At 38.0% G+C, this 22,965-nt stretch overlaps 2 protein-coding genes across 4 annotated transcripts; one reads left to right on the forward strand and one right to left on the reverse strand.

Moving 5' to 3' along the window:
• Positions 1-982: 982 nt before the first annotated feature.
• On the reverse strand, positions 983-7,143 carry LOC129484741 (tripartite motif-containing protein 49D-like). Of its 2 annotated transcripts, XM_055283228.2 has the most exons (6): positions 6,729-7,139; positions 6,348-6,443; positions 4,395-4,625; positions 3,654-3,676; positions 2,682-2,779; positions 983-1,525 (listed from the first exon to the last, which is right to left on the reverse strand). In XM_055283228.2, the coding sequence occupies exons 1-6, from the start codon at positions 7,137-7,139 to the stop codon at positions 1,026-1,028; spliced, it is 1,359 nt and encodes a 452-aa protein (XP_055139203.1). In that variant the 3' UTR covers positions 983-1,025. The 2 variants fall into 2 exon arrangements, with proteins under 2 accessions (XP_055139203.1, XP_055139204.1); XM_055283229.2 differs by lacking the exon at positions 4,395-4,625 and having other exon boundaries at positions 6,729-7,143.
• An 8,168-nt stretch (positions 7,144-15,311) lies between these two features.
• LOC129484742 (tripartite motif-containing protein 49D-like) lies at positions 15,312-21,539 on the forward strand. 2 transcript variants are annotated; one of them, XM_055283230.2, is made up of 6 exons: positions 15,312-15,785; positions 16,071-16,166; positions 17,889-18,119; positions 18,838-18,860; positions 19,735-19,832; positions 20,997-21,539. In XM_055283230.2, exons 1-6 carry the CDS (start codon positions 15,345-15,347, stop codon positions 21,494-21,496), a joined length of 1,389 nt encoding a protein of 462 aa, XP_055139205.2. In that variant the 5' UTR covers positions 15,312-15,344; the 3' UTR covers positions 21,497-21,539. The 2 variants fall into 2 exon arrangements, with proteins under 2 accessions (XP_055139205.2, XP_055139206.2); XM_055283231.2 differs by lacking the exon at positions 17,889-18,119.
• The last annotated feature ends 1,426 nt before the right edge of the window (positions 21,540-22,965 follow it).

The raw sequence follows: 22,965 nt of genomic DNA on the forward strand, positions 1-22,965 counted from the left end.
ACAGCATTACTACTGTCCTCCAAAAAATGGTTTCCCACTTCCACAGCAAATCTCATCATTGACTCTGCCATCCAAGTTTATTCTATGCCAATCTGGAAGAATCTGGAAAAATACTTAAAATACATTTTCAGTATTCATCATGCACATGTATTGTATTTTATTTCATATATGTTCGGGTGAATATCTTTCTCCACTAATGGTTTGCGTTTCAATTCTTGTATCATGTTTTTTGAAACACAGAAGTCATCATTAATATAAACCATCTAATTTTTTTATTTGTTAATTTTTGTCCTGGTTAAGAAAGGCTTATGAGAATACTGTATCATGTTCCCCTTACCTTCAGGACTTGAATCTATTTGGAAATGACTGTGTGTGTTTTGAAGTAGGAGTCAATATTTAGTTACTTTTTAAAAAAAAATTCAATGAATCCAGCATTGTTCTGATCACCTTGTGTATTTCAATGTAGAAGAGCGCACTAATAATGCAGGATTATTTATATATGTGGTGAGAATTCCAAAATGAAGCCCAGCATGGCAGGTCAAATGATATTAACTCAAGGGATAGATTAGTACAATGAAACATGATGGATAAGTGCGATATAGTTAGATAAAGAGAAAGAAAAACATTTCGCAGTTATCATTGAGACTTCACTCCAAGTTTTTGCATGAAGCGAAAGATCCCGACTGCCTTCCACTGATTTTAACTTCATTCGGACATGTCTGTCATCTATTATTTCACTCAGTGGCAGTCAGAAGTGAAGAAAAGAGAAAACAGAGAATATATTTTGTGCCAAGATCATGAATAATGATTTTTCAGAAATTTATTAATAAAGAACCAACACATATACTTTTAGTGTTTTTACCGCATTTAATAGTAACACAATAAATGAGTGTTAATAACATTAGGATGCAATTCAAGACATAGAACAGAACCTATTTTTCCTGTTTGATAAGGCACAAGGAAGAGGGCTTTCTGGGATAAAGGGGTTCCCACAGCAGGTGAACACATTTCTGATTTGTCTCTGGTCAGAGGTGAATACAGCAAAAGACAGGCCTGAGAGGAGGTGAGAAGGAGCAATTAGGGATGGTGTATATAGGGGAGCTTTGATTAACATCAACAAAGCTCACAGTTCTAGCTTCACAATCCAGGAATAATCCTACATGGCTGGTAGGTCTTGGGACATATTGCAGTGTAATTGGGGAGGTGGTAAAGAGACTGCACTGAATGTCGTTCTTAACACACCCAAGACTAAAGAGTCCCTCCTCTCCATATATATTGCCATTCTGATTCTTCCCTTGCCAATACTTATTACAGACACCAAAAGCCCAATTCCAAGAGTCCCCCACATGGACCTCCCAGTAATATTTGCCGGAGGTGAAAGTCTGAGCACCCCATGCAAGAAAACTTGTAGGTGTTGCAGTGATATGGGGTGCATTTTGACGGTCACATCCAATACAAATGCTTCTGAAATCTCCACATCGAAAGATATGACTGTTGGCTTCATTATGATGCAGAGTAATATCCACTGCAAAATAAATAAATAAATAAATAAATACAAAGAAAGAAAGAAAGAAGGAAAGAAAGAAAGAAAGAAAGAAAGAAAGAAAGAAAGAAAGAAAGAAAGAAAACATGCATAGACATGTGTACATAAGCAAAAATTGTTCTATCAAGAAATTAATTTACCAGGAAAACGTGAAGTCACAAGGACACTTTTGCTTGTAACTTCTAATAAAGTATAGAGGTGATTAATATTATCTACAAGACAAACAAAACGCTAACCACAGATATTAAAAGCGTTTTGGAAACTTACACACTGAGGGCCAAATGTAAGATCAACTTCTTTCAATCCAATTTTCAAAGCAAAATTTGCACATTATATGCCCTAAATGCTATGCTGTTATCAAAATCATTATTTAGAAATGTTTCTTATTCTTAAAAACTAGTGCTATCATTTTGGAAAGAATGTGATGATTTTCAGTTACTCAAGAGCTGCTCTAGATAACTGGATAAAAATCCGTAAGTACATGTCATAAGTGATAATTTAAAGCAGATTTCTGCAAAATCTTGTACCAGTCTCTCTGTGGCCCTCCATGCTAGCTTGGGGCTGAAGCTAGATTTTAGACTTAACATGTAGCTTTTGATATTGCAATTAAACTGAACTTCTTTTTGTTTGTAATTTTACTTGTATTCACAAAATGATTTCTTCTTTTTATTTTTACCCATTAACTAATTTTCTTGGAAATACATAAAATATATCCATTTAAAAGATTTAAAAACCCCAAGAATCTCCAGTAAACTATATTCCCCAAAAGAACAGTTCTTAGCTGTTCAAATGAATACACTAAAGAAATGTAAAATTTTGTATTTAACATTAAATAACTCACCTTCATTCTGAGCATTGTTCCATTTGCTCCTTTTTTAAATTTGCTACACTGTTCCTTTTTCCCGTTACATTACTCAGTACATATGAGGCCATAATGTATTTGTTTTTCACTATCTTTCAAACTTAATGCTATAAATCTGACTATACAGACACAGATACAAAAGGGTTGCATGATTATATTGTTCACTTATGTCTATAAAGAAGTAAAATATTTGATAAAGGGTGAAATATTACCTATGTGATCCTAACAATAATAATATTTAGATAGTGGGAGTGCTGCCTGTGGGTGGAGACTTACCTCGGAATTGGTTGAGCCTGTCCCTCAGTCCAGTGATGGGCCCCGCCCTGAGCTCTGGATTCAGAGGCTGGGGCATGTGCAGCAGCACGCACTCACTCCTGCAAGGAAAAACCTGCGGTTACAACATCTACAGCCATAAAATAAATAAAAGTCACTATTTGCATTTAAAAGACATTTCATGAGAATCCTTTGAACCCACAAATTTGATAATTCAAAAATTACTTCCTTTTTGAAATTAATTCCTATTTACAGCTTCCAAATTTTAAAGCAAAGTGGGAGAGTCTGAGTCAGAATTCAGTCTGATCTTTCTTCTTTTTTGCCCCAAATGTGTAAGGTTCCTTAGCCTTATGGCCTTGAGAATATTCAGAGACGAAATTCTGAGTTCCACTTCTTGGTAGACTCCCCTGACATCTTTGTCTGAAATAGCGGGGTTCTGGGGAGACTGCTGCATCTGCTGCTTCCTTTTCAAGATAAAGAATGTGAAACTTGTTCTAGGTAGCTAGACCTGCCTTTTAGAAACAAGCTTTCCTAGAGGCTTATACAGTTCTAACACTCCACAGTTTTTTCAATCTATTTTTCAGAACTGTTAACTGATATGTATATAGGTATGAACAACAAATCATCAACTTTTTCGCTGCTAAAATACTTCCCCCACTTCTCTCCTGCTTCCTCTGGTGACTTTCTCACCATCCACAAAACAAAACTTCATCTTTCACCTATGCAGGCTTTTAAGCAATAAAACAAAATCACGAATAAACATGTTTTTTTTTAAATTTTATTTCACTATTTATGTATGCATTTATTTACTTAGTGGTCTTGTCTTTTCTGGTGTGGGAACGAAAGTAGACGCGAAAAAAGAATAAAGTAGTATCAATCAATATCTTAATCATTTATGCCATGACTTTGGTAGAGCCTGCTTTGATATTCGTGGAAACTGAAAGAACATACTCTAAAATCCAGGTACACACTCACCTGTATAATATGTCTCCAAAAGCCTGTAAAAAAAAAAAAAAAAAAAGGAAAGATTGAGTACAGTTCAAAAGATGCATCTTTCACTAAGTTCAGTGTGAAATTTGGAGTCAGTTCCTCAAGATATTATTTCCCTACCATCTTCTCTTCTGCAAAGCGTTTTCTATTTCTTCTGTAATGGAAAACCCAGTCAGTCGTACTGTCGCTAATTAATGTCCTGGGAAGGTCTGAGCCTTGAAGACATTCTCTAAAGAAGCGAAGGGAGAAGAGGCCCAGAGAGTCTGTGCTCCACGGTAACCTCGAATAACCTACTCAGTCATCTTTCCCAGAACCTATTACCCAAATGAGTGGATCTCAAAATAATATTAATGTGAGCCTAGATTCCCAAAACTTCTGATCTTGCCGTGTCCTCAAATTAACCTAAATGTAAATGAATCACTCACTATTTTATACGTGTTTGACAACCCAAAATGTGTTAGTGACTTAGTTGGGGGACAGTTGTTGGGGCTGTTACCTTGACCATTCCACAAAGTTTTGTGGCTGGTGGATAGAGTAGGAGGGACCTTTGGCATGGTAGAATCCCTTGGCGGGGCTATACTCTCCCAATAAAGTAGCATTAGTTATGCGAATGTGTTTTTGGAAACACATCATGGAAATAAAGGTAGGGAGATGGATTTCAGCCACAAGGAAAATACTTATACATGTGAATAGTCAAAAACCTGAAACCACAGTGTGAGTTTTTACCTGAAGTAGCTCCACATCTGGTTTATGGCACATTTTCATCAGCTCCTCATACGTTCCTCTTAAAATCTCCCTCCTATGAGCCATTTTGGCTTTGCTTAAATGCAGTTGATGAAAAATATCTCTCCCCTTCTTTTTCAGCATCTCCAAATTCTGTTTTTCTTCCTCATGATGAAGTGCAGGCATCTTCTGATACTCAGCTCTAATAGCTTCTAGCCTTACATTCACATAATCCTGCAGTGATAATGGGTTAGTCAAAAGAGAAATGTATTTATCCATCTCCTATTAAATCTCACTGATTCGCTTTGTCTCTCGAACACCCAATAGTTTAAACCTCAGTCTTGCCCGTTCTTAGAATCCACAAATTTTTTTCCTTTCCTTTCTTTCTGCATAAAGATCAACATAGATGTATCTGACCAATTACATTAAATTTATTCAAGATAATGGGTGTTCTAAGACAGCTGGAAATAAAAAAAACACAATTTGACTTTCTCTATTCCAACCCATATTTATGGAAAAGTAAGAACAGTTCATGCTTAAGAGTTGGAGTATAGAGCTATAGTTACTAGAAAGGAAATAATTATTTCTATTTCTGAGATACGCAACAAGTTGCTTAAACTCATTATATGTGAAATGACCTTAGACTACCATGTCCAGCTAAATGCATTTTGCCCAGCAAAATCTATCCTAATAAGGCTGCATTTATGATTTGGCCGTCTTTGCCTCCCTGAGTTCATTTCCTTCCATTCTTTTTCTAAGTCATCCCAATCTGAAACATAGACTTCTTTGTGGTTCCCCGGGCCTCCAAATATACACAAACTCAAAATTACTGCATATGCTGTTCTCTCCAACTAGAATTTTACACACACACACACACACACACACACATATACGTATATACACACTCATGGTCCACATATATATCCATACACACTTTCGTGCTCCCCTTCCTCTTCAAAACTTTGTTCAATTTGAATTTTTCAGTGAGTCTTTTTTCTGACCACCCTATTTAAAACTCAGACACTAATCTCCAGTTTCTGGCCTCTGTTGTCCTTTTCTACTTCCCTGCTTGATTACCCTCCAACAAAGAATCTACCACACTGGAACACATCATGTATTGCACATACTGGCATGTTGACCATTTTTGCCTCTGTCATTTGGATTGTACGATTTGTGAGGACAAAGATGCTTTCTTTCTTCTCTACTAGCAGATTTTCTAATTTAATATTCAACATAGACTAGGTTCTTATGAAATACTTTTCAACACACTAATATTAGCTATCATACCCTCCGAGTATACATCCACAAAGAGAAAATCATTTTTAATATTTCTCTGCCTGAAGTCCTCAGAGTTCTCCTTATATTTAGATACTAGTTCCCATATTTCGGGCATGTTTGCATGTCTCCCTCAAGACACAAATCTGTATTTCTCACCACTTTTCTCATCATATGTTGTGGATTATTCAATATTGACTAGTTTAGATTCTTAATTTCATGGTTGCCCTAGATTTCCCCTGTCACTCTTTCTGCCCCAAATTTTCCATGCAATTCCAGATACTACTTGTCCACCAGCATTCAGATTAATGCTGACCCGGGCTCAGAAGGTTCACTTGAGCTTTCCATGCCTGTCAAATAACTCTTATGCCCAGCATATCCAACCAGCACATATAGAACGCTGTGAGATGGCCCAGTTTCTTGTATCTGTTGGTGTGTAGCTACAGGTTTGTATGAAAACAAACCAGCATGCTTTGTGTAACATCAATGGTTTTGTTAGAAATCCCATCTAACAGTCATACTATTCTACATAAGAAATGAGGCCAGTTTTTCTCAATGTATTCTTTTTTTTTTTTAATGGACTCCCAGAAACATTATGGTTTGATATCAAGTTCCTATTTTAAGAGTCACCCATTTGCCCTCTGTAAGTTCCTGGAGAAGGTAGCGTAGTACAGGACTAACCTTCCAGTGGCTGATTCTGGTGGTTTCCACGTTCAGGTTTCTCTGATTTTCACGAGCTTTTCCCCATAAAGACTGCATTTTCTTTAAAAGCTTCTCCTGCAAAAGAGCCACAGATTGAAGCACCAGTGAAGACAGTAAAGTAACATGCAGACCGTTTCATAGGGAGGGGGCCCAGAATGAGGGACAAGTAAGTCCCTAGGAAATGGCATTTCTTCTATTTCCCTTCATCTTCATCAAATCTCAGAGGTTTGAAGCTAAGAAAGCCCAAAAGAGAGTTGCTTAAAGGGACTCAGGGTTGGCTTTACCCAATCTCCAAGAAAATAGGCCCACAGGAATTTCATGTGTCCTTAATAGAAATAGATCTTCAGAGGCATCACTTACCCGGTGTTCCTCAGCAGCCCACTCAACGGGACAGTGTCTGTGATCCCGGTGCTCCTGAGAGCTGGAGCATAGCGAACAGAGCAGGCTCTTGTCCACTTCACAGAACATCTTCTTTGTCTCCCTGTGAGTGCCACACATTTGCTCCTCAGAGCTCAGGAATAGCCAGAGACTGGCTTTCCTGGCAAGGGAAGCCATCTTCTTCAAACGAATGTTAGTTTTGAGGTTTCTCTGCTGTGTTGACTTTATGCATTCAAAGCACTGAGTCAGAATTGGGATGTCTCGCCAGTTGAGGTAGAAACAGGGCCTGCAAAAGCTGTGCCCACAGCCCATGGTGACCGGGTCTATGAAGTAGTTCATGCAGAGGGGGCAGGTGACTTCCCTCTGGAAGACTTGCGAGATTCCAGAATTCATGTTTCTGAGGAAGAAAGAGCAACATGTCATTTTGGGGTCTGGGTTGATGAAAAGCTTCCGAACACGTGGAGATAAGTGATAGCTCTAGTTTCTTCTCTTGCCAGTGTTCATTAAAGCACAGCAAACTATTTCTTCTGTAACAAAAATACAAATCTCACACAGAGAGAGTCTCCCGGCTTTATAGTAGATATTGCTGACTAGATGACTCACAACCGCTTCTACTCCTAGTTCCTGTCTGTAACATAATACTAATCTCTTCAATTTCCCATTTTCTGAATGTGGATCTGGAAATTGGGTTTGATTCTAAGTGGCCTAGAATAAATTGTAGTTTTTCCTATTCTTCTTTCACATAACTGCTGAATGAGTATGAAAGAGTGGGAAAAACTGCCTTGGCCAAAGAAATACGAGAAGATGGCCAGAGGGTCCTGTGATATGTTTTTAGAGAGAGACACAACAGTGGGGCAGCAAACCACCATGGCACATGTTTACCTGTATAACAAGCCTGCACGTCCTGCACATTTATCTCAGGACTTAAAATAATATAAAATTAAAGTAAAATAAAAAACCAAAACCAAAAGAAAATAGAAAAACCAGTCAACCAACCAAATCAACAAATAAAAAACAGCAATTAAACCAATTTAGGTTGAATAGAAGAGAAAAAGTAATTAAAGGTATTGGGCCTTTTTATTTTCTCGTGGATTAAATTAACTTCTCCTAGGGATACCCAAACTCTGAACTAACATATAGTAGGATTTTTGTGAATCTTAAAGAGGTGTAATTATATTTCTATGGTGTGATGGTGAATTTTAGGTATCAGTCTGACTGGATTAACCAACACCTAGGGAACTGGTGCAGCATTGTTTCTGGGTGAGTCTGTGAAGGTGTTTCCAGAGGAGAGAGACATGTGAGTTGGTGAGCTGAGTGGGACCATCATCCCTCAATGTGAGTGGGCACCATTCAATCAGCTGGTAGCTCAGATAAAAGGAAAAGGCCAGAGAAAAGGCAATTTCCTCTTTCTTTCTCCTGAAGCTGGTTCTGAGGCCTTCAGCCTTGAGCTCAGTCAAGATAACGGCATCCTCAGGACATCAGCTTAAAGACAGCCTATATTTGGAACTGCTCAGACTCCATAATCAAGCAAACGAATTATCCTGATGAATTCCCTCTCGTGTAGAATCATGTGTAGCTTGAGGACAGATACATGTTCTGAGAAATGTGTAAGGAGGTTTTATTTATTTACTTTTTGAGATGGAGACTCACTCTGTCACCCAGGCTGGAGTGCAGTGGTGCAATCTCGGCTCACTGCAACCTCCGCCTCCTGGGTCAAGCGAGTCTCCTGCCTTAGCCTCCTGAGTACCTGGTATTACAGGAACATGCCACTACACCCGGCAAATTTTTTCTTTTCTTTTTTTTTTTTTTTTTTTTTCCAGTAGAGATGAGGTTTTGCCCCGTTGGCCAGGCTGGACTTGAACTCCTGGCCTCAAGTGATCTGCATGCCACAGCCTCCAAAAGTGCTGAGACTACAGGCATGAGCCACTGCACCTAGCCAGGCGGTTTTATTGTTTTGACATGATAGAATATACTTATACAAACCTAGGTGGTATAGCCTGCTACACACCTATGATATACAGTACAGCCTACTGCTCCCAGACTACAAAACTGTACAGCATGTTCTGCACTGTATACTGTAGGCAATTGTAACACAGTGGTAATTATTTAGTATGTAAACATATTTAAATACAGAAAAGGTACAGTAAACATACTGGTATTATAATCTTATGTGACGGCCATGTGTGGTTTGTGGTTGGCTGAAATGGCTCATGAATGTATCTCTACATGTATACATATACATCCTATGATTCTGCCTGTCTGGAGAGCCCGGACTAATACATAAACTATGGTCTCTGGCAATTTTAAGTCCTTTTCTTTACTCTCCTTTCTTTGATAACGCTGCTGAATTTTAGTGAAAGAAATGAAAAATCTTAGAATTGTGAATATTCTCCAGAGGTCATCTAAGTCATTTTAAGGAGTTTTTCATCGTTTAATAAGATTAAGACTCAAGCGAGATGGCAACCACCATCACGTATCAAATTATATCTTCTATATTTATTTGGTCAAAAAATTGTGTTTTGATTTCCAAACTAGGATGTTTTGGGGAGCTTTCTCATTTTTTTCAGTTTCACTATTTTGCGACTCTCATCATTACCTTACTAATTTAAAGTTATGTCTAAATGCTGAATGAATGAATTAACATTCATTAACGTCTTCTCAATTCAATTAGATAATATTAATACACTCATTACACATATATTTACACACACCTATGTGTACATACATGTATAAATATCAACTCCATATATTCATTATGCATACATATCGGTTGCAGCAAACACCAGATATTTCAAATTTTTCAAAACTATATTGAAGAATGATAGAAAACGCAAAATAACAACAATTAGTATCCTCATAATTCATAAAACCTATAGTAAGAATATGAATTACAAACGGTGTCATTGTGTAGATTTAAGATAATGAGATATTTTTAACACTCTAATTTATTATTTTGTAAAGGAAAGAAGATATAATTTTATCAATATAGGTTTCACTCGCCGCTGGGTTCTTTGAATGGTTCCCACGATGATTCTTCCGGAAATAATTCTGTTAAGTACTCCTCAAGGTCAGGAGCTCATTCACCGCAGTACTGAATTTCAGAGGTCACCAAAATACAGCTCCCTCTAAGCGCGCTCCTTCTCCTTTGGAGAAAACTGAGCTCATCTCTTCTATGTCCTTTTATAAGAATCTGTGAAGACCACACCCACCTCTTTAAGTGGGTGGAGTATTGAGAAAGGTTGAGAATAAGATGATTAGGTTTATGCAGTATGTAGATCACACCTTTGCACCGCTGATTAAATTATCATCACTCCTTAAAAAACCATGACTGAACTGAATCATATGTAACGTAAATCCTATCAGATTAGACACACAGTGGAAATCAACTAAGTTGCATTCTATACTGTTTATTGAGTTTCATCCAAGATACAGGCATTCCTTTAAAGGCGCATGTATTTATTCTAGAGAAACTGTCTCCTTGTGGAGTGCAGTGGTACAATCATATCTCACTGCAGCCTTGAATTCCAATGCTCAAGGGATCCTCCTGCTTCAGCCTCTCAAGTAGCTAGGACTACAGTCGCACACCATCCCACCTCGCTAATGTTTTTTAAAACTTTTCAAAGAGTCAGGATATGGCTCTGCAGCCCAGGCTGTTCTACAACTCCTGTCTTCAAGTGATCCTCTGGTCTTGGACTTCCGAAGTGCTTGGGAGTGCAGGCATAAACCACCTCGTCCAGCCTTAAATGCTGCTTTAGTACGTTTACAGGATATTCGAAGAGAAGTCCAACAGGAAGATAAAACTTTTTTTTTCTACCACACCAAGAGAAATCACTGACTAACCAAATAACTACTATTTTGAGGTCTCTCGTAGAATTTACAAAACGTTGCCAATCTCATGGGTGAAATATGAATTTTTATTTTAATGCTTTTCTCCACAAGGTGCATGATGTTCTACTATGATTAAAAGTGCAATATAATAATTAATTTGGGGATTAAAAACGAGTTTTAGGATGTAGGCTGATTCACAAATACAGAATCCAAACGATAGGGATGGACTGTATTTTTCTTTCTATAACAAATATTTTTGTTGTCATGTGACAAATTAAAAAAGAAAAGAGATTTCAGAAGCGGCTACTACTCAAATATTTTCTTTTTTTTTTTTTTTTTTTTTTTGAGAAGGAGTCTCCCTCTGTCTCCCAGGCTGGAGTGCAGTGGCGCAATCTCGGCTCACTGCAAGCTCCGCCTCCCGGGTTCATGCCATTCTCCTGCCTCAGCCTCTCCGAGTAGCTGGGACTACAGGCGCCCGCCACCACGCCCGGCTAATTTTTTGTATTTTTAGTAGAGACGGGGTTTAACCGTGGTCTCGATCTCTTGACCTCGTGATCCACCCGCCTCGGCCTCCCAAAGTGCTGGGATTACAAGCCTGAGCCACCGCACCCCGCTACTCAAATATTTTCTGACAGAGGAATTCTTTGCCAATAGCCCGCACAAGAGTTATATTCAAGAGTGTCAGAACAGTGAAGACAAATCCATCAGCCCTATGTCTGTCAAGGTTCAAAAAGTCTGTCAAGGTTCAAAAAGTCTGTCAAGGTTCAAAAATCAAAGCAGAACCCATAATATATATGTATAATTAGGGAGATCCACATATGAATTAAGTGCAAGCAACTGATTTCCACAGTTGATGGGCTGCCTGAGCAAGTATGAGATCCCTGTTAAAGTCAGTTAGGAAGAAAAATCCTCAGCTGGCTGGGTCCCAATAGTCATGATTCAAAGCTTTGGTCCAAAGTCAGTAGGGGGCAATTGGAAGATTAGAGTCCCATTTGCTATTTTAAATGTTGTTCAAAGAATGCCTATGTCTTTCTTTAAGGGAGTTTCACTGATGAAGTCAGGCTTACCTGGGTACACTTGCTAGTTACAAGAGAAGGGCCTTTGGTTACATCTGCAAAACACCTTCCCAGTAGGTCCTACGTGAGTGTTTCATTGAATAATAATAAGAAAGTTTGTCTATGCCACAAAGTCCAGTTTCATTCTCCTACATGAGGCCTGCCAATTATCCCACCACCATTTGTTGAATAGGGTGTCCTCTCTACACTTTATGTTTTTGTTTGCTTTGTCGAAGATCAGTTGGTTATAAATATTTGGGTTTATTTCTGGGTTCTCTATTCTATTCCACTGGTCTATGTGCCTATTTTTTTACGAGTACCACGCTGTTTTGGTGATGAATAAAGGCCTGGAGTATGGGGATGTAATGCTCAGGAGCTAGACAGTCAGGTGCAGCAGCACAGCCTCATCCAGCAATTAGAGAGGGGATAGAAACAGAGAAAGGTGGGGAAGACTAGAGGCAGGTTTAGGAAAGGAACCAGAGCCCTTGGCTGGGTCGAAATGTGGGTGGAGGGCGATTCCAGCTTGTCTTCTGCAGCATGAATACCCTGACCCCCTGCCACAAACAGACATCTATACACAGAAGCTCTCCTGTGACTGAGATTCTTGGTTATTTTCTTCCTTGATGCAATTTTCTTGCTTGAGTCAATTGAATGACTCCCGGAAAGTGGTGTAAAAATTGGTTCCTAATAAAATTTGCAATTTGAAAATATTCTATTTGAAGCAGATGAATGGTTAACAACTTTGGAAAACCAATATTTCCAGTGTGTGTCTAATCTGATAGGATTTACGTTACATATGATTCAGTTCAGTCATGGTTTTTTAAGGAGTGATGATAATTTAATCAGCGGTGCAAAGGTGTGATCTACATACTGCATAAACCTAATCATCTTATTCTCAACCTTTCTCAATACTCCACCCACTTAAAGAGGTGGGTGTGGTCTTCACAGATTCTTATAAAAGGACATAGAAGAGATGAGCTCAGTTTTCTCCAAAGGAGAAGGAGCGCGCTTAGAGGGAGCTGTATTTTGGTGACCTCTGAAATTCAGTACTGCGGTGAATGAGCTCCTGACCTTGAGGAGTACTTAACAGAATTATTTCCGGAAGAATCATCGTGGGAACCATTCAAAGAACCCAGCGGCGAGTGAAACCTATATTGATAAAATTATATCTTCTTTCCTTTACAAAATAATAAATTAGAGTGTTAAAAATATCTCATTATCTTAAATCTACACAATGACACCGTTTGTAATTCATATTCTTACTATAGGTTTTATGAATTATGAGGATACTAATTGTTGTTATTTTGCGTTTTCTATCATTCTTCAATATAGTTTTGAAAAATTTGAAATATCTGGTGTTTGCTGCAACCGATATGTATGCATAATGAATATATGGAGTTGATATTTATACATGTATGTACACATAGGTGTGTGTAAATATATGTGTAATGAGTGTATTAATATTATCTAATTGAATTGAGAAGACGTTAATGAATGTTAATTCATTCATTCAGCATTTAGACATAACTTTAAATTAGTAAGGTAATGATGAGAGTCGCAAAATAGTGAAACTGAAAAAAATGAGAAAGCTCCCCAAAACATCCTAGTTTGGAAATCAAAACACAATTTTTTGACCAAATAAATATAGAAGATATAATTTGATACGTGATGGTGGTTGCCATCTCGCTTGAGTCTTAATCTTATTAAACGATGAAAAACTCCTTAAAATGACTTAGATGACCTCTGGAGAATATTCACAATTCTAAGATTTTTCATTTCTTTCACTAAAATTCAGCAGCGTTATCAAAGAAAGGAGAGTAAAGAAAAGGACTTAAAATTGCCAGAGACCATAGTTTATGTATTAGTCCGGGCTCTCCAGACAGGCAGAATCATAGGATGTATATGTATACATGTAGAGATACATTCATGAGCCATTTCAGCCAACCACAAACCACACATGGCCGTCACATAAGATTATAATACCAGTATGTTTACTGTACCTTTTCTGTATTTAAATATGTTTACATACTAAATAATTACCACTGTGTTACAATTGCCTACAGTATACAGTGCAGAACATGCTGTACAGTTTTGTAGTCTGGGAGCAGTAGGCTGTACTGTATATCATAGGTGTGTAGCAGGCTATACCACCTAGGTTTGTATAAGTATATTCTATCATGTCAAAACAATAAAACCGCCTGGCTAGGTGCAGTGGCTCATGCCTGTAGTCTCAGCACTTTTGGAGGCTGTGGCATGCAGATCACTTGAGGCCAGGAGTTCAAGTCCAGCCTGGCCAACGGGGCAAAACCTCATCTCTACTGGAAAAAAAAAAAAAAAAAAAAAGAAAAGAAAAAATTTGCCGGGTGTAGTGGCATGTTCCTGTAATACCAGGTACTCAGGAGGCTAAGGCAGGAGACTCGCTTGACCCAGGAGGCGGAGGTTGCAGTGAGCCGAGATTGCACCACTGCACTCCAGCCTGGGTGACAGAGTGAGTCTCCATCTCAAAAAGTAAATAAATAAAACCTCCTTACACATTTCTCAGAACATGTATCTGTCCTCAAGCTACACATGATTCTACACGAGAGGGAATTCATCAGGATAATTCGTTTGCTTGATTATGGAGTCTGAGCAGTTCCAAATATAGGCTGTCTTTAAGCTGATGTCCTGAGGATGCCGTTATCTTGACTGAGCTCAAGGCTGAAGGCCTCAGAACCAGCTTCAGGAGAAAGAAAGAGGAAATTGCCTTTTCTCTGGCCTTTTCCTTTTATCTGAGCTACCAGCTGATTGAATGGTGCCCACTCACATTGAGGGATGATGGTCCCACTCAGCTCACCAACTCACATGTCTCTCTCCTCTGGAAACACCTTCACAGACTCACCCAGAAACAATGCTGCACCAGTTCCCTAGGTGTTGGTTAATCCAGTCAGACTGATACCTAAAATTCACCATCACACCATAGAAATATAATTACACCTCTTTAAGATTCACAAAAATCCTACTATATGTTAGTTCAGAGTTTGGGTATCCCTAGGAGAAGTTAATTTAATCCACGAGAAAATAAAAAGGCCCAATACCTTTAATTACTTTTTCTCTTCTATTCAACCTAAATTGGTTTAATTGCTGTTTTTTATTTGTTGATTTGGTTGGTTGACTGGTTTTTCTATTTTCTTTTGGTTTTGGTTTTTTATTTTACTTTAATTTTATATTATTTTAAGTCCTGAGATAAATGTGCAGGACGTGCAGGCTTGTTATACAGGTAAACATGTGCCATGGTGGTTTGCTGCCCCACTGTTGTGTCTCTCTCTAAAAACATATCACAGGACCCTCTGGCCATCTTCTCGTATTTCTTTGGCCAAGGCAGTTTTTCCCACTCTTTCATACTCATTCAGCAGTTATGTGAAAGAAGAATAGGAAAAACTACAATTTATTCTAGGCCACTTAGAATCAAACCCAATTTCCAGATCCACATTCAGAAAATGGGAAATTGAAGAGATTAGTATTATGTTACAGACAGGAACTAGGAGTAGAAGCGGTTGTGAGTCATCTAGTCAGCAATATCTACTATAAAGCCGGGAGACTCTCTCTGTGTGAGATTTGTATTTTTGTTACAGAAGAAATAGTTTGCTGTGCTTTAATGAACACTGGCAAGAGAAGAAACTAGAGCTATCACTTATCTCCACGTGTTCGGAAGCTTTTCATCAACCCAGACCCCAAAATGACATGTTGCTCTTTCTTCCTCAGAAACATGAATTCTGGAATCTCGCAAGTCTTCCAGAGGGAAGTCACCTGCCCCATCTGCATGAACTACTTCATAGACCCGGTCACCATGGGCTGTGGGCACAGCTTTTGCAGGCCCTGTTTCTACCTCAACTGGCGAGACATCCCAATTCTGACTCAGTGCTTTGAATGCATAAAGTCAACACAGCAGAGAAACCTCAAAACTAACATTCGTTTGAAGAAGATGGCTTCCCTTGCCAGGAAAGCCAGTCTCTGGCTATTCCTGAGCTCTGAGGAGCAAATGTGTGGCACTCACAGGGAGACAAAGAAGATGTTCTGTGAAGTGGACAAGAGCCTGCTCTGTTCGCTATGCTCCAGCTCTCAGGAGCACCGGGATCACAGACACTGTCCCGTTGAGTGGGCTGCTGAGGAACACCGGGTAAGTGATGCCTCTGAAGATCTATTTCTATTAAGGACACATGAAATTCCTGTGGGCCTATTTTCTTGGAGATTGGGTAAAGCCAACCCTGAGTCCCTTTAAGCAACTCTCTTTTGGGCTTTCTTAGCTTCAAACCTCTGAGATTTGATGAAGATGAAGGGAAATAGAAGAAATGCCATTTCCTAGGGACTTACTTGTCCCTCATTCTGGGCCCCCTCCCTATGAAACGGTCTGCATGTTACTTTACTGTCTTCACTGGTGCTTCAATCTGTGGCTCTTTTGCAGGAGAAGCTTTTAAAGAAAATGCAGTCTTTATGGGGAAAAGCTCGTGAAAATCAGAGAAACCTGAACGTGGAAACCACCAGAATCAGCCACTGGAAGGTTAGTCCTGTACTACGCTACCTTCTCCAGGAACTTACAGAGGGCAAATGGGTGACTCTTAAAATAGGAACTTGATATCAAACCATAATGTTTCTGGGAGTCCATTAAAAAAAAAAAAGAATACATTGAGAAAAACTGGCCTCATTTCTTATGTAGAATAGTATGACTGTTAGATGGGATTTCTAACAAAACCATTGATGTTACACAAAGCATGCTGGTTTGTTTTCATACAAACCTGTAGCTACACACCAACAGATACAAGAAACTGGGCCATCTCACAGCGTTCTATATGTGCTGGTTGGATATGCTGGGCATAAGAGTTATTTGACAGGCATGGAAAGCTCAAGTGAACCTTCTGAGCCCGGGTCAGCATTAATCTGAATGCTGGTGGACAAGTAGTATCTGGAATTGCATGGAAAATTTGGGGCAGAAAGAGTGACAGGGGAAATCTAGGGCAACCATGAAATTAAGAATCTAAACTAGTCAATATTGAATAATCCACAACATATGATGAGAAAAGTGGTGAGAAATACAGATTTGTGTCTTGAGGGAGACATGCAAACATGCCCGAAATATGGGAACTAGTATCTAAATATAAGGAGAACTCTGAGGACTTCAGGCAGAGAAATATTAAAAATGATTTTCTCTTTGTGGATGTATACTCGGAGGGTATGATAGCTAATATTAGTGTGTTGAAAAGTATTTCATAAGAACCTAGTCTATGTTGAATATTAAATTAGAAAATCTGCTAGTAGAGAAGAAAGAAAGCATCTTTGTCCTCACAAATCGTACAATCCAAATGACAGAGGCAAAAATGGTCAACATGCCAGTATGTGCAATACATGATGTGTTCCAGTGTGGTAGATTCTTTGTTGGAGGGTAATCAAGCAGGGAAGTAGAAAAGGACAACAGAGGCCAGAAACTGGAGATTAGTGTCTGAGTTTTAAATAGGGTGGTCAGAAAAAAGACTCACTGAAAAATTCAAATTGAACAAAGTTTTGAAGAGGAAGGGGAGCACGAAAGTGTGTATGGATATATATGTGGACCATGAGTGTGTATATACGTATATGTGTGTGTGTGTGTGTGTGTGTGTGTAAAATTCTAGTTGGAGAGAACAGCATATGCAGTAATTTTGAGTTTGTGTATATTTGGAGGCCCGGGGAACCACAAAGAAGTCTATGTTTCAGATTGGGATGACTTAGAAAAAGAATGGAAGGAAATGAACTCAGGGAGGCAAAGACGGCCAAATCATAAATGCAGCCTTATTAGGATAGATTTTGCTGGGCAAAATGCATTTAGCTGGACATGGTAGTCTAAGGTCATTTCACATATAATGAGTTTAAGCAACTTGTTGCGTATCTCAGAAATAGAAATAATTATTTCCTTTCTAGTAACTATAGCTCTATACTCCAACTCTTAAGCATGAACTGTTCTTACTTTTCCATAAATATGGGTTGGAATAGAGAAAGTCAAATTGTGTTTTTTTTATTTCCAGCTGTCTTAGAACACCCATTATCTTGAATAAATTTAATGTAATTGGTCAGATACATCTATGTTGATCTTTATGCAGAAAGAAAGGAAAGGAAAAAAATTTGTGGATTCTAAGAACGGGCAAGACTGAGGTTTAAACTATTGGGTGTTCGAGAGACAAAGCGAATCAGTGAGATTTAATAGGAGATGGATAAATACATTTCTCTTTTGACTAACCCATTATCACTGCAGGATTATGTGAATGTAAGGCTAGAAGCTATTAGAGCTGAGTATCAGAAGATGCCTGCACTTCATCATGAGGAAGAAAAACAGAATTTGGAGATGCTGAAAAAGAAGGGGAGAGATATTTTTCATCAACTGCATTTAAGCAAAGCCAAAATGGCTCATAGGAGGGAGATTTTAAGAGGAACGTATGAGGAGCTGATGAAAATGTGCCATAAACCAGATGTGGAGCTACTTCAGGTAAAAACTCACACTGTGGTTTCAGGTTTTTGACTATTCACATGTATAAGTATTTTCCTTGTGGCTGAAATCCATCTCCCTACCTTTATTTCCATGATGTGTTTCCAAAAACACATTCGCATAACTAATGCTACTTTATTGGGAGAGTATAGCCCCGCCAAGGGATTCTACCATGCCAAAGGTCCCTCCTACTCTATCCACCAGCCACAAAACTTTGTGGAATGGTCAAGGTAACAGCCCCAACAACTGTCCCCCAACTAAGTCACTAACACATTTTGGGTTGTCAAACACGTATAAAATAGTGAGTGATTCATTTACATTTAGGTTAATTTGAGGACACGGCAAGATCAGAAGTTTTGGGAATCTAGGCTCACATTAATATTATTTTGAGATCCACTCATTTGGGTAATAGGTTCTGGGAAAGATGACTGAGTAGGTTATTCGAGGTTACCGTGGAGCACAGACTCTCTGGGCCTCTTCTCCCTTCGCTTCTTTAGAGAATGTCTTCAAGGCTCAGACCTTCCCAGGACATTAATTAGCGACAGTACGACTGACTGGGTTTTCCATTACAGAAGAAATAGAAAACGCTTTGCAGAAGAGAAGATGGTAGGGAAATAATATCTTGAGGAACTGACTCCAAATTTCACACTGAACTTAGTGAAAGATGCATCTTTTGAACTGTACTCAATCTTTCCTTTTTTTTTTTTTTTTTTTACAGGCTTTTGGAGACATATTATACAGGTGAGTGTGTACCTGGATTTTAGAGTATGTTCTTTCAGTTTCCACGAATATCAAAGCAGGCTCTACCAAAGTCATGGCATAAATGATTAAGATATTGATTGATACTACTTTATTCTTTTTTCGCGTCTACTTTCGTTCCCACACCAGAAAAGACAAGACCACTAAGTAAATAAATGCATACATAAATAGTGAAATAAAATTTAAAAAAAAACATGTTTATTCGTGATTTTGTTTTATTGCTTAAAAGCCTGCATAGGTGAAAGATGAAGTTTTGTTTTGTGGATGGTGAGAAAGTCACCAGAGGAAGCAGGAGAGAAGTGGGGGAAGTATTTTAGCAGCGAAAAAGTTGATGATTTGTTGTTCATACCTATATACATATCAGTTAACAGTTCTGAAAAATAGATTGAAAAAACTGTGGAGTGTTAGAACTGTATAAGCCTCTAGGAAAGCTTGTTTCTAAAAGGCAGGTCTAGCTACCTAGAACAAGTTTCACATTCTTTATCTTGAAAAGGAAGCAGCAGATGCAGCAGTCTCCCCAGAACCCCGCTATTTCAGACAAAGATGTCAGGGGAGTCTACCAAGAAGTGGAACTCAGAATTTCGTCTCTGAATATTCTCAAGGCCATAAGGCTAAGGAACCTTACACATTTGGGGCAAAAAAGAAGAAAGATCAGACTGAATTCTGACTCAGACTCTCCCACTTTGCTTTAAAATTTGGAAGCTGTAAATAGGAATTAATTTCAAAAAGGAAGTAATTTTTGAATTATCAAATTTGTGGGTTCAAAGGATTCTCATGAAATGTCTTTTAAATGCAAATAGTGACTTTTATTTATTTTATGGCTGTAGATGTTGTAACCGCAGGTTTTTCCTTGCAGGAGTGAGTGCGTGCTGCTGCACATGCCCCAGCCTCTGAATCCAGAGCTCAGGGCGGGGCCCATCACTGGACTGAGGGACAGGCTCAACCAATTCCGAGGTAAGTCTCCACCCACAGGCAGCACTCCCACTATCTAAATATTATTATTGTTAGGATCACATAGGTAATATTTCACCCTTTATCAAATATTTTACTTCTTTATAGACATAAGTGAACAATATAATCATGCAACCCTTTTGTATCTGTGTCTGTATAGTCAGATTTATAGCATTAAGTTTGAAAGATAGTGAAAAACAAATACATTATGGCCTCATATGTACTGAGTAATGTAACGGGAAAAAGGAACAGTGTAGCAAATTTAAAAAAGGAGCAAATGGAACAATGCTCAGAATGAAGGTGAGTTATTTAATGTTAAATACAAAATTTTACATTTCTTTAGTGTATTCATTTGAACAGCTAAGAACTGTTCTTTTGGGGAATATAGTTTACTGGAGATTCTTGGGGTTTTTAAATCTTTTAAATGGATATATTTTATGTATTTCCAAGAAAATTAGTTAATGGGTAAAAATAAAAAGAAGAAATCATTTTGTGAATACAAGTAAAATTACAAACAAAAAGAAGTTCAGTTTAATTGCAATATCAAAAGCTACATGTTAAGTCTAAAATCTAGCTTCAGCCCCAAGCTAGCATGGAGGGCCACAGAGAGACTGGTACAAGATTTTGCAGAAATCTGCTTTAAATTATCACTTATGACATGTACTTACGGATTTTTATCCAGTTATCTAGAGCAGCTCTTGAGTAACTGAAAATCATCACATTCTTTCCAAAATGATAGCACTAGTTTTTAAGAATAAGAAACATTTCTAAATAATGATTTTGATAACAGCATAGCATTTAGGGCATATAATGTGCAAATTTTGCTTTGAAAATTGGATTGAAAGAAGTTGATCTTACATTTGGCCCTCAGTGTGTAAGTTTCCAAAACGCTTTTAATATCTGTGGTTAGCGTTTTGTTTGTCTTGTAGATAATATTAATCACCTCTATACTTTATTAGAAGTTACAAGCAAAAGTGTCCTTGTGACTTCACGTTTTCCTGGTAAATTAATTTCTTGATAGAACAATTTTTGCTTATGTACACATGTCTATGCATGTTTTCTTTCTTTCTTTCTTTCTTTCTTTCTTTCTTTCTTTCTTTCCTTCTTTCTTTCTTTCTTTGTATTTATTTATTTATTTATTTATTTATTTATTTATTTATTTTGCAGTGGATATTACTCTGCATCATAATGAAGCCAACAGTCATATCTTTCGATGTGGAGATTTCAGAAGCATTTGTATTGGATGTGACCGTCAAAATGCACCCCATATCACTGCAACACCTACAAGTTTTCTTGCATGGGGTGCTCAGACTTTCACCTCCGGCAAATATTACTGGGAGGTCCATGTGGGGGACTCTTGGAATTGGGCTTTTGGTGTCTGTAATAAGTATTGGCAAGGGAAGAATCAGAATGGCAATATATATGGAGAGGAGGGACTCTTTAGTCTTGGGTGTGTTAAGAACGACATTCAGTGCAGTCTCTTTACCACCTCCCCAATTACACTGCAATATGTCCCAAGACCTACCAGCCATGTAGGATTATTCCTGGATTGTGAAGCTAGAACTGTGAGCTTTGTTGATGTTAATCAAAGCTCCCCTATATACACCATCCCTAATTGCTCCTTCTCACCTCCTCTCAGGCCTGTCTTTTGCTGTATTCACCTCTGACCAGAGACAAATCAGAAATGTGTTCACCTGCTGTGGGAACCCCTTTATCCCAGAAAGCCCTCTTCCTTGTGCCTTATCAAACAGGAAAAATAGGTTCTGTTCTATGTCTTGAATTGCATCCTAATGTTATTAACACTCATTTATTGTGTTACTATTAAATGCGGTAAAAACACTAAAAGTATATGTGTTGGTTCTTTATTAATAAATTTCTGAAAAATCATTATTCATGATCTTGGCACAAAATATATTCTCTGTTTTCTCTTTTCTTCACTTCTGACTGCCACTGAGTGAAATAATAGATGACAGACATGTCCGAATGAAGTTAAAATCAGTGGAAGGCAGTCGGGATCTTTCGCTTCATGCAAAAACTTGGAGTGAAGTCTCAATGATAACTGCGAAATGTTTTTCTTTCTCTTTATCTAACTATATCGCACTTATCCATCATGTTTCATTGTACTAATCTATCCCTTGAGTTAATATCATTTGACCTGCCATGCTGGGCTTCATTTTGGAATTCTCACCACATATATAAATAATCCTGCATTATTAGTGCGCTCTTCTACATTGAAATACACAAGGTGATCAGAACAATGCTGGATTCATTGAATTTTTTTTTAAAAAGTAACTAAATATTGACTCCTACTTCAAAACACACACAGTCATTTCCAAATAGATTCAAGTCCTGAAGGTAAGGGGAACATGATACAGTATTCTCATAAGCCTTTCTTAACCAGGACAAAAATTAACAAATAAAAAAATTAGATGGTTTATATTAATGATGACTTCTGTGTTTCAAAAAACATGATACAAGAATTGAAACGCAAACCATTAGTGGAGAAAGATATTCACCCGAACATATATGAAATAAAATACAATACATGTGCATGATGAATACTGAAAATGTATTTTAAGTATTTTTCCAGATTCTTCCAGATTGGCATAGAATAAACTTGGATGGCAGAGTCAATGATGAGATTTGCTGTGGAAGTGGGAAACCATTTTTTGGAGGACAGTAGTAATGCTGTGAACTTATGCAAACAACCAAGTATTCAGTAGCAACTAAAATGTGTCTCCATAAGATTATTTTACAGATGCGTATCTGAAATCTGAAATTTGGGAGAACATTCTACTAGTGTTCTCTGGGGAGAAAATACAACTGGAAGGAAGAAGGGAGGGAAGATGAAGGAGAGAGAAACAGAATGTATTTGAGAGAAAATGCTATTTAGACTAAAATGGAATACTGCAGATACCACCACAAAGTGGTTAAGGTGTGTCTTATGGAGCAGAGATGGCAGAAAATACCACAGTAAAGAGATCTACAGTTGGATTGTTAGTTCTGGACTTATTCTCTCAATGTTGTGGCTTCTAAACACATCAGTAATCTCCTTCGATCCATATGCTAATTAACAACCAACACTCTGCCCCCTCTCCCAGATTCTTTCATTGTTTTAAATCCGATCTAATTCTAA

This window comes from Symphalangus syndactylus, chromosome 6 (assembly GCF_028878055.3).
Source record: "Symphalangus syndactylus isolate Jambi chromosome 6, NHGRI_mSymSyn1-v2.1_pri, whole genome shotgun sequence".
Classification (NCBI taxonomy): Eukaryota; Metazoa; Chordata; class Mammalia; order Primates; family Hylobatidae; genus Symphalangus; species Symphalangus syndactylus.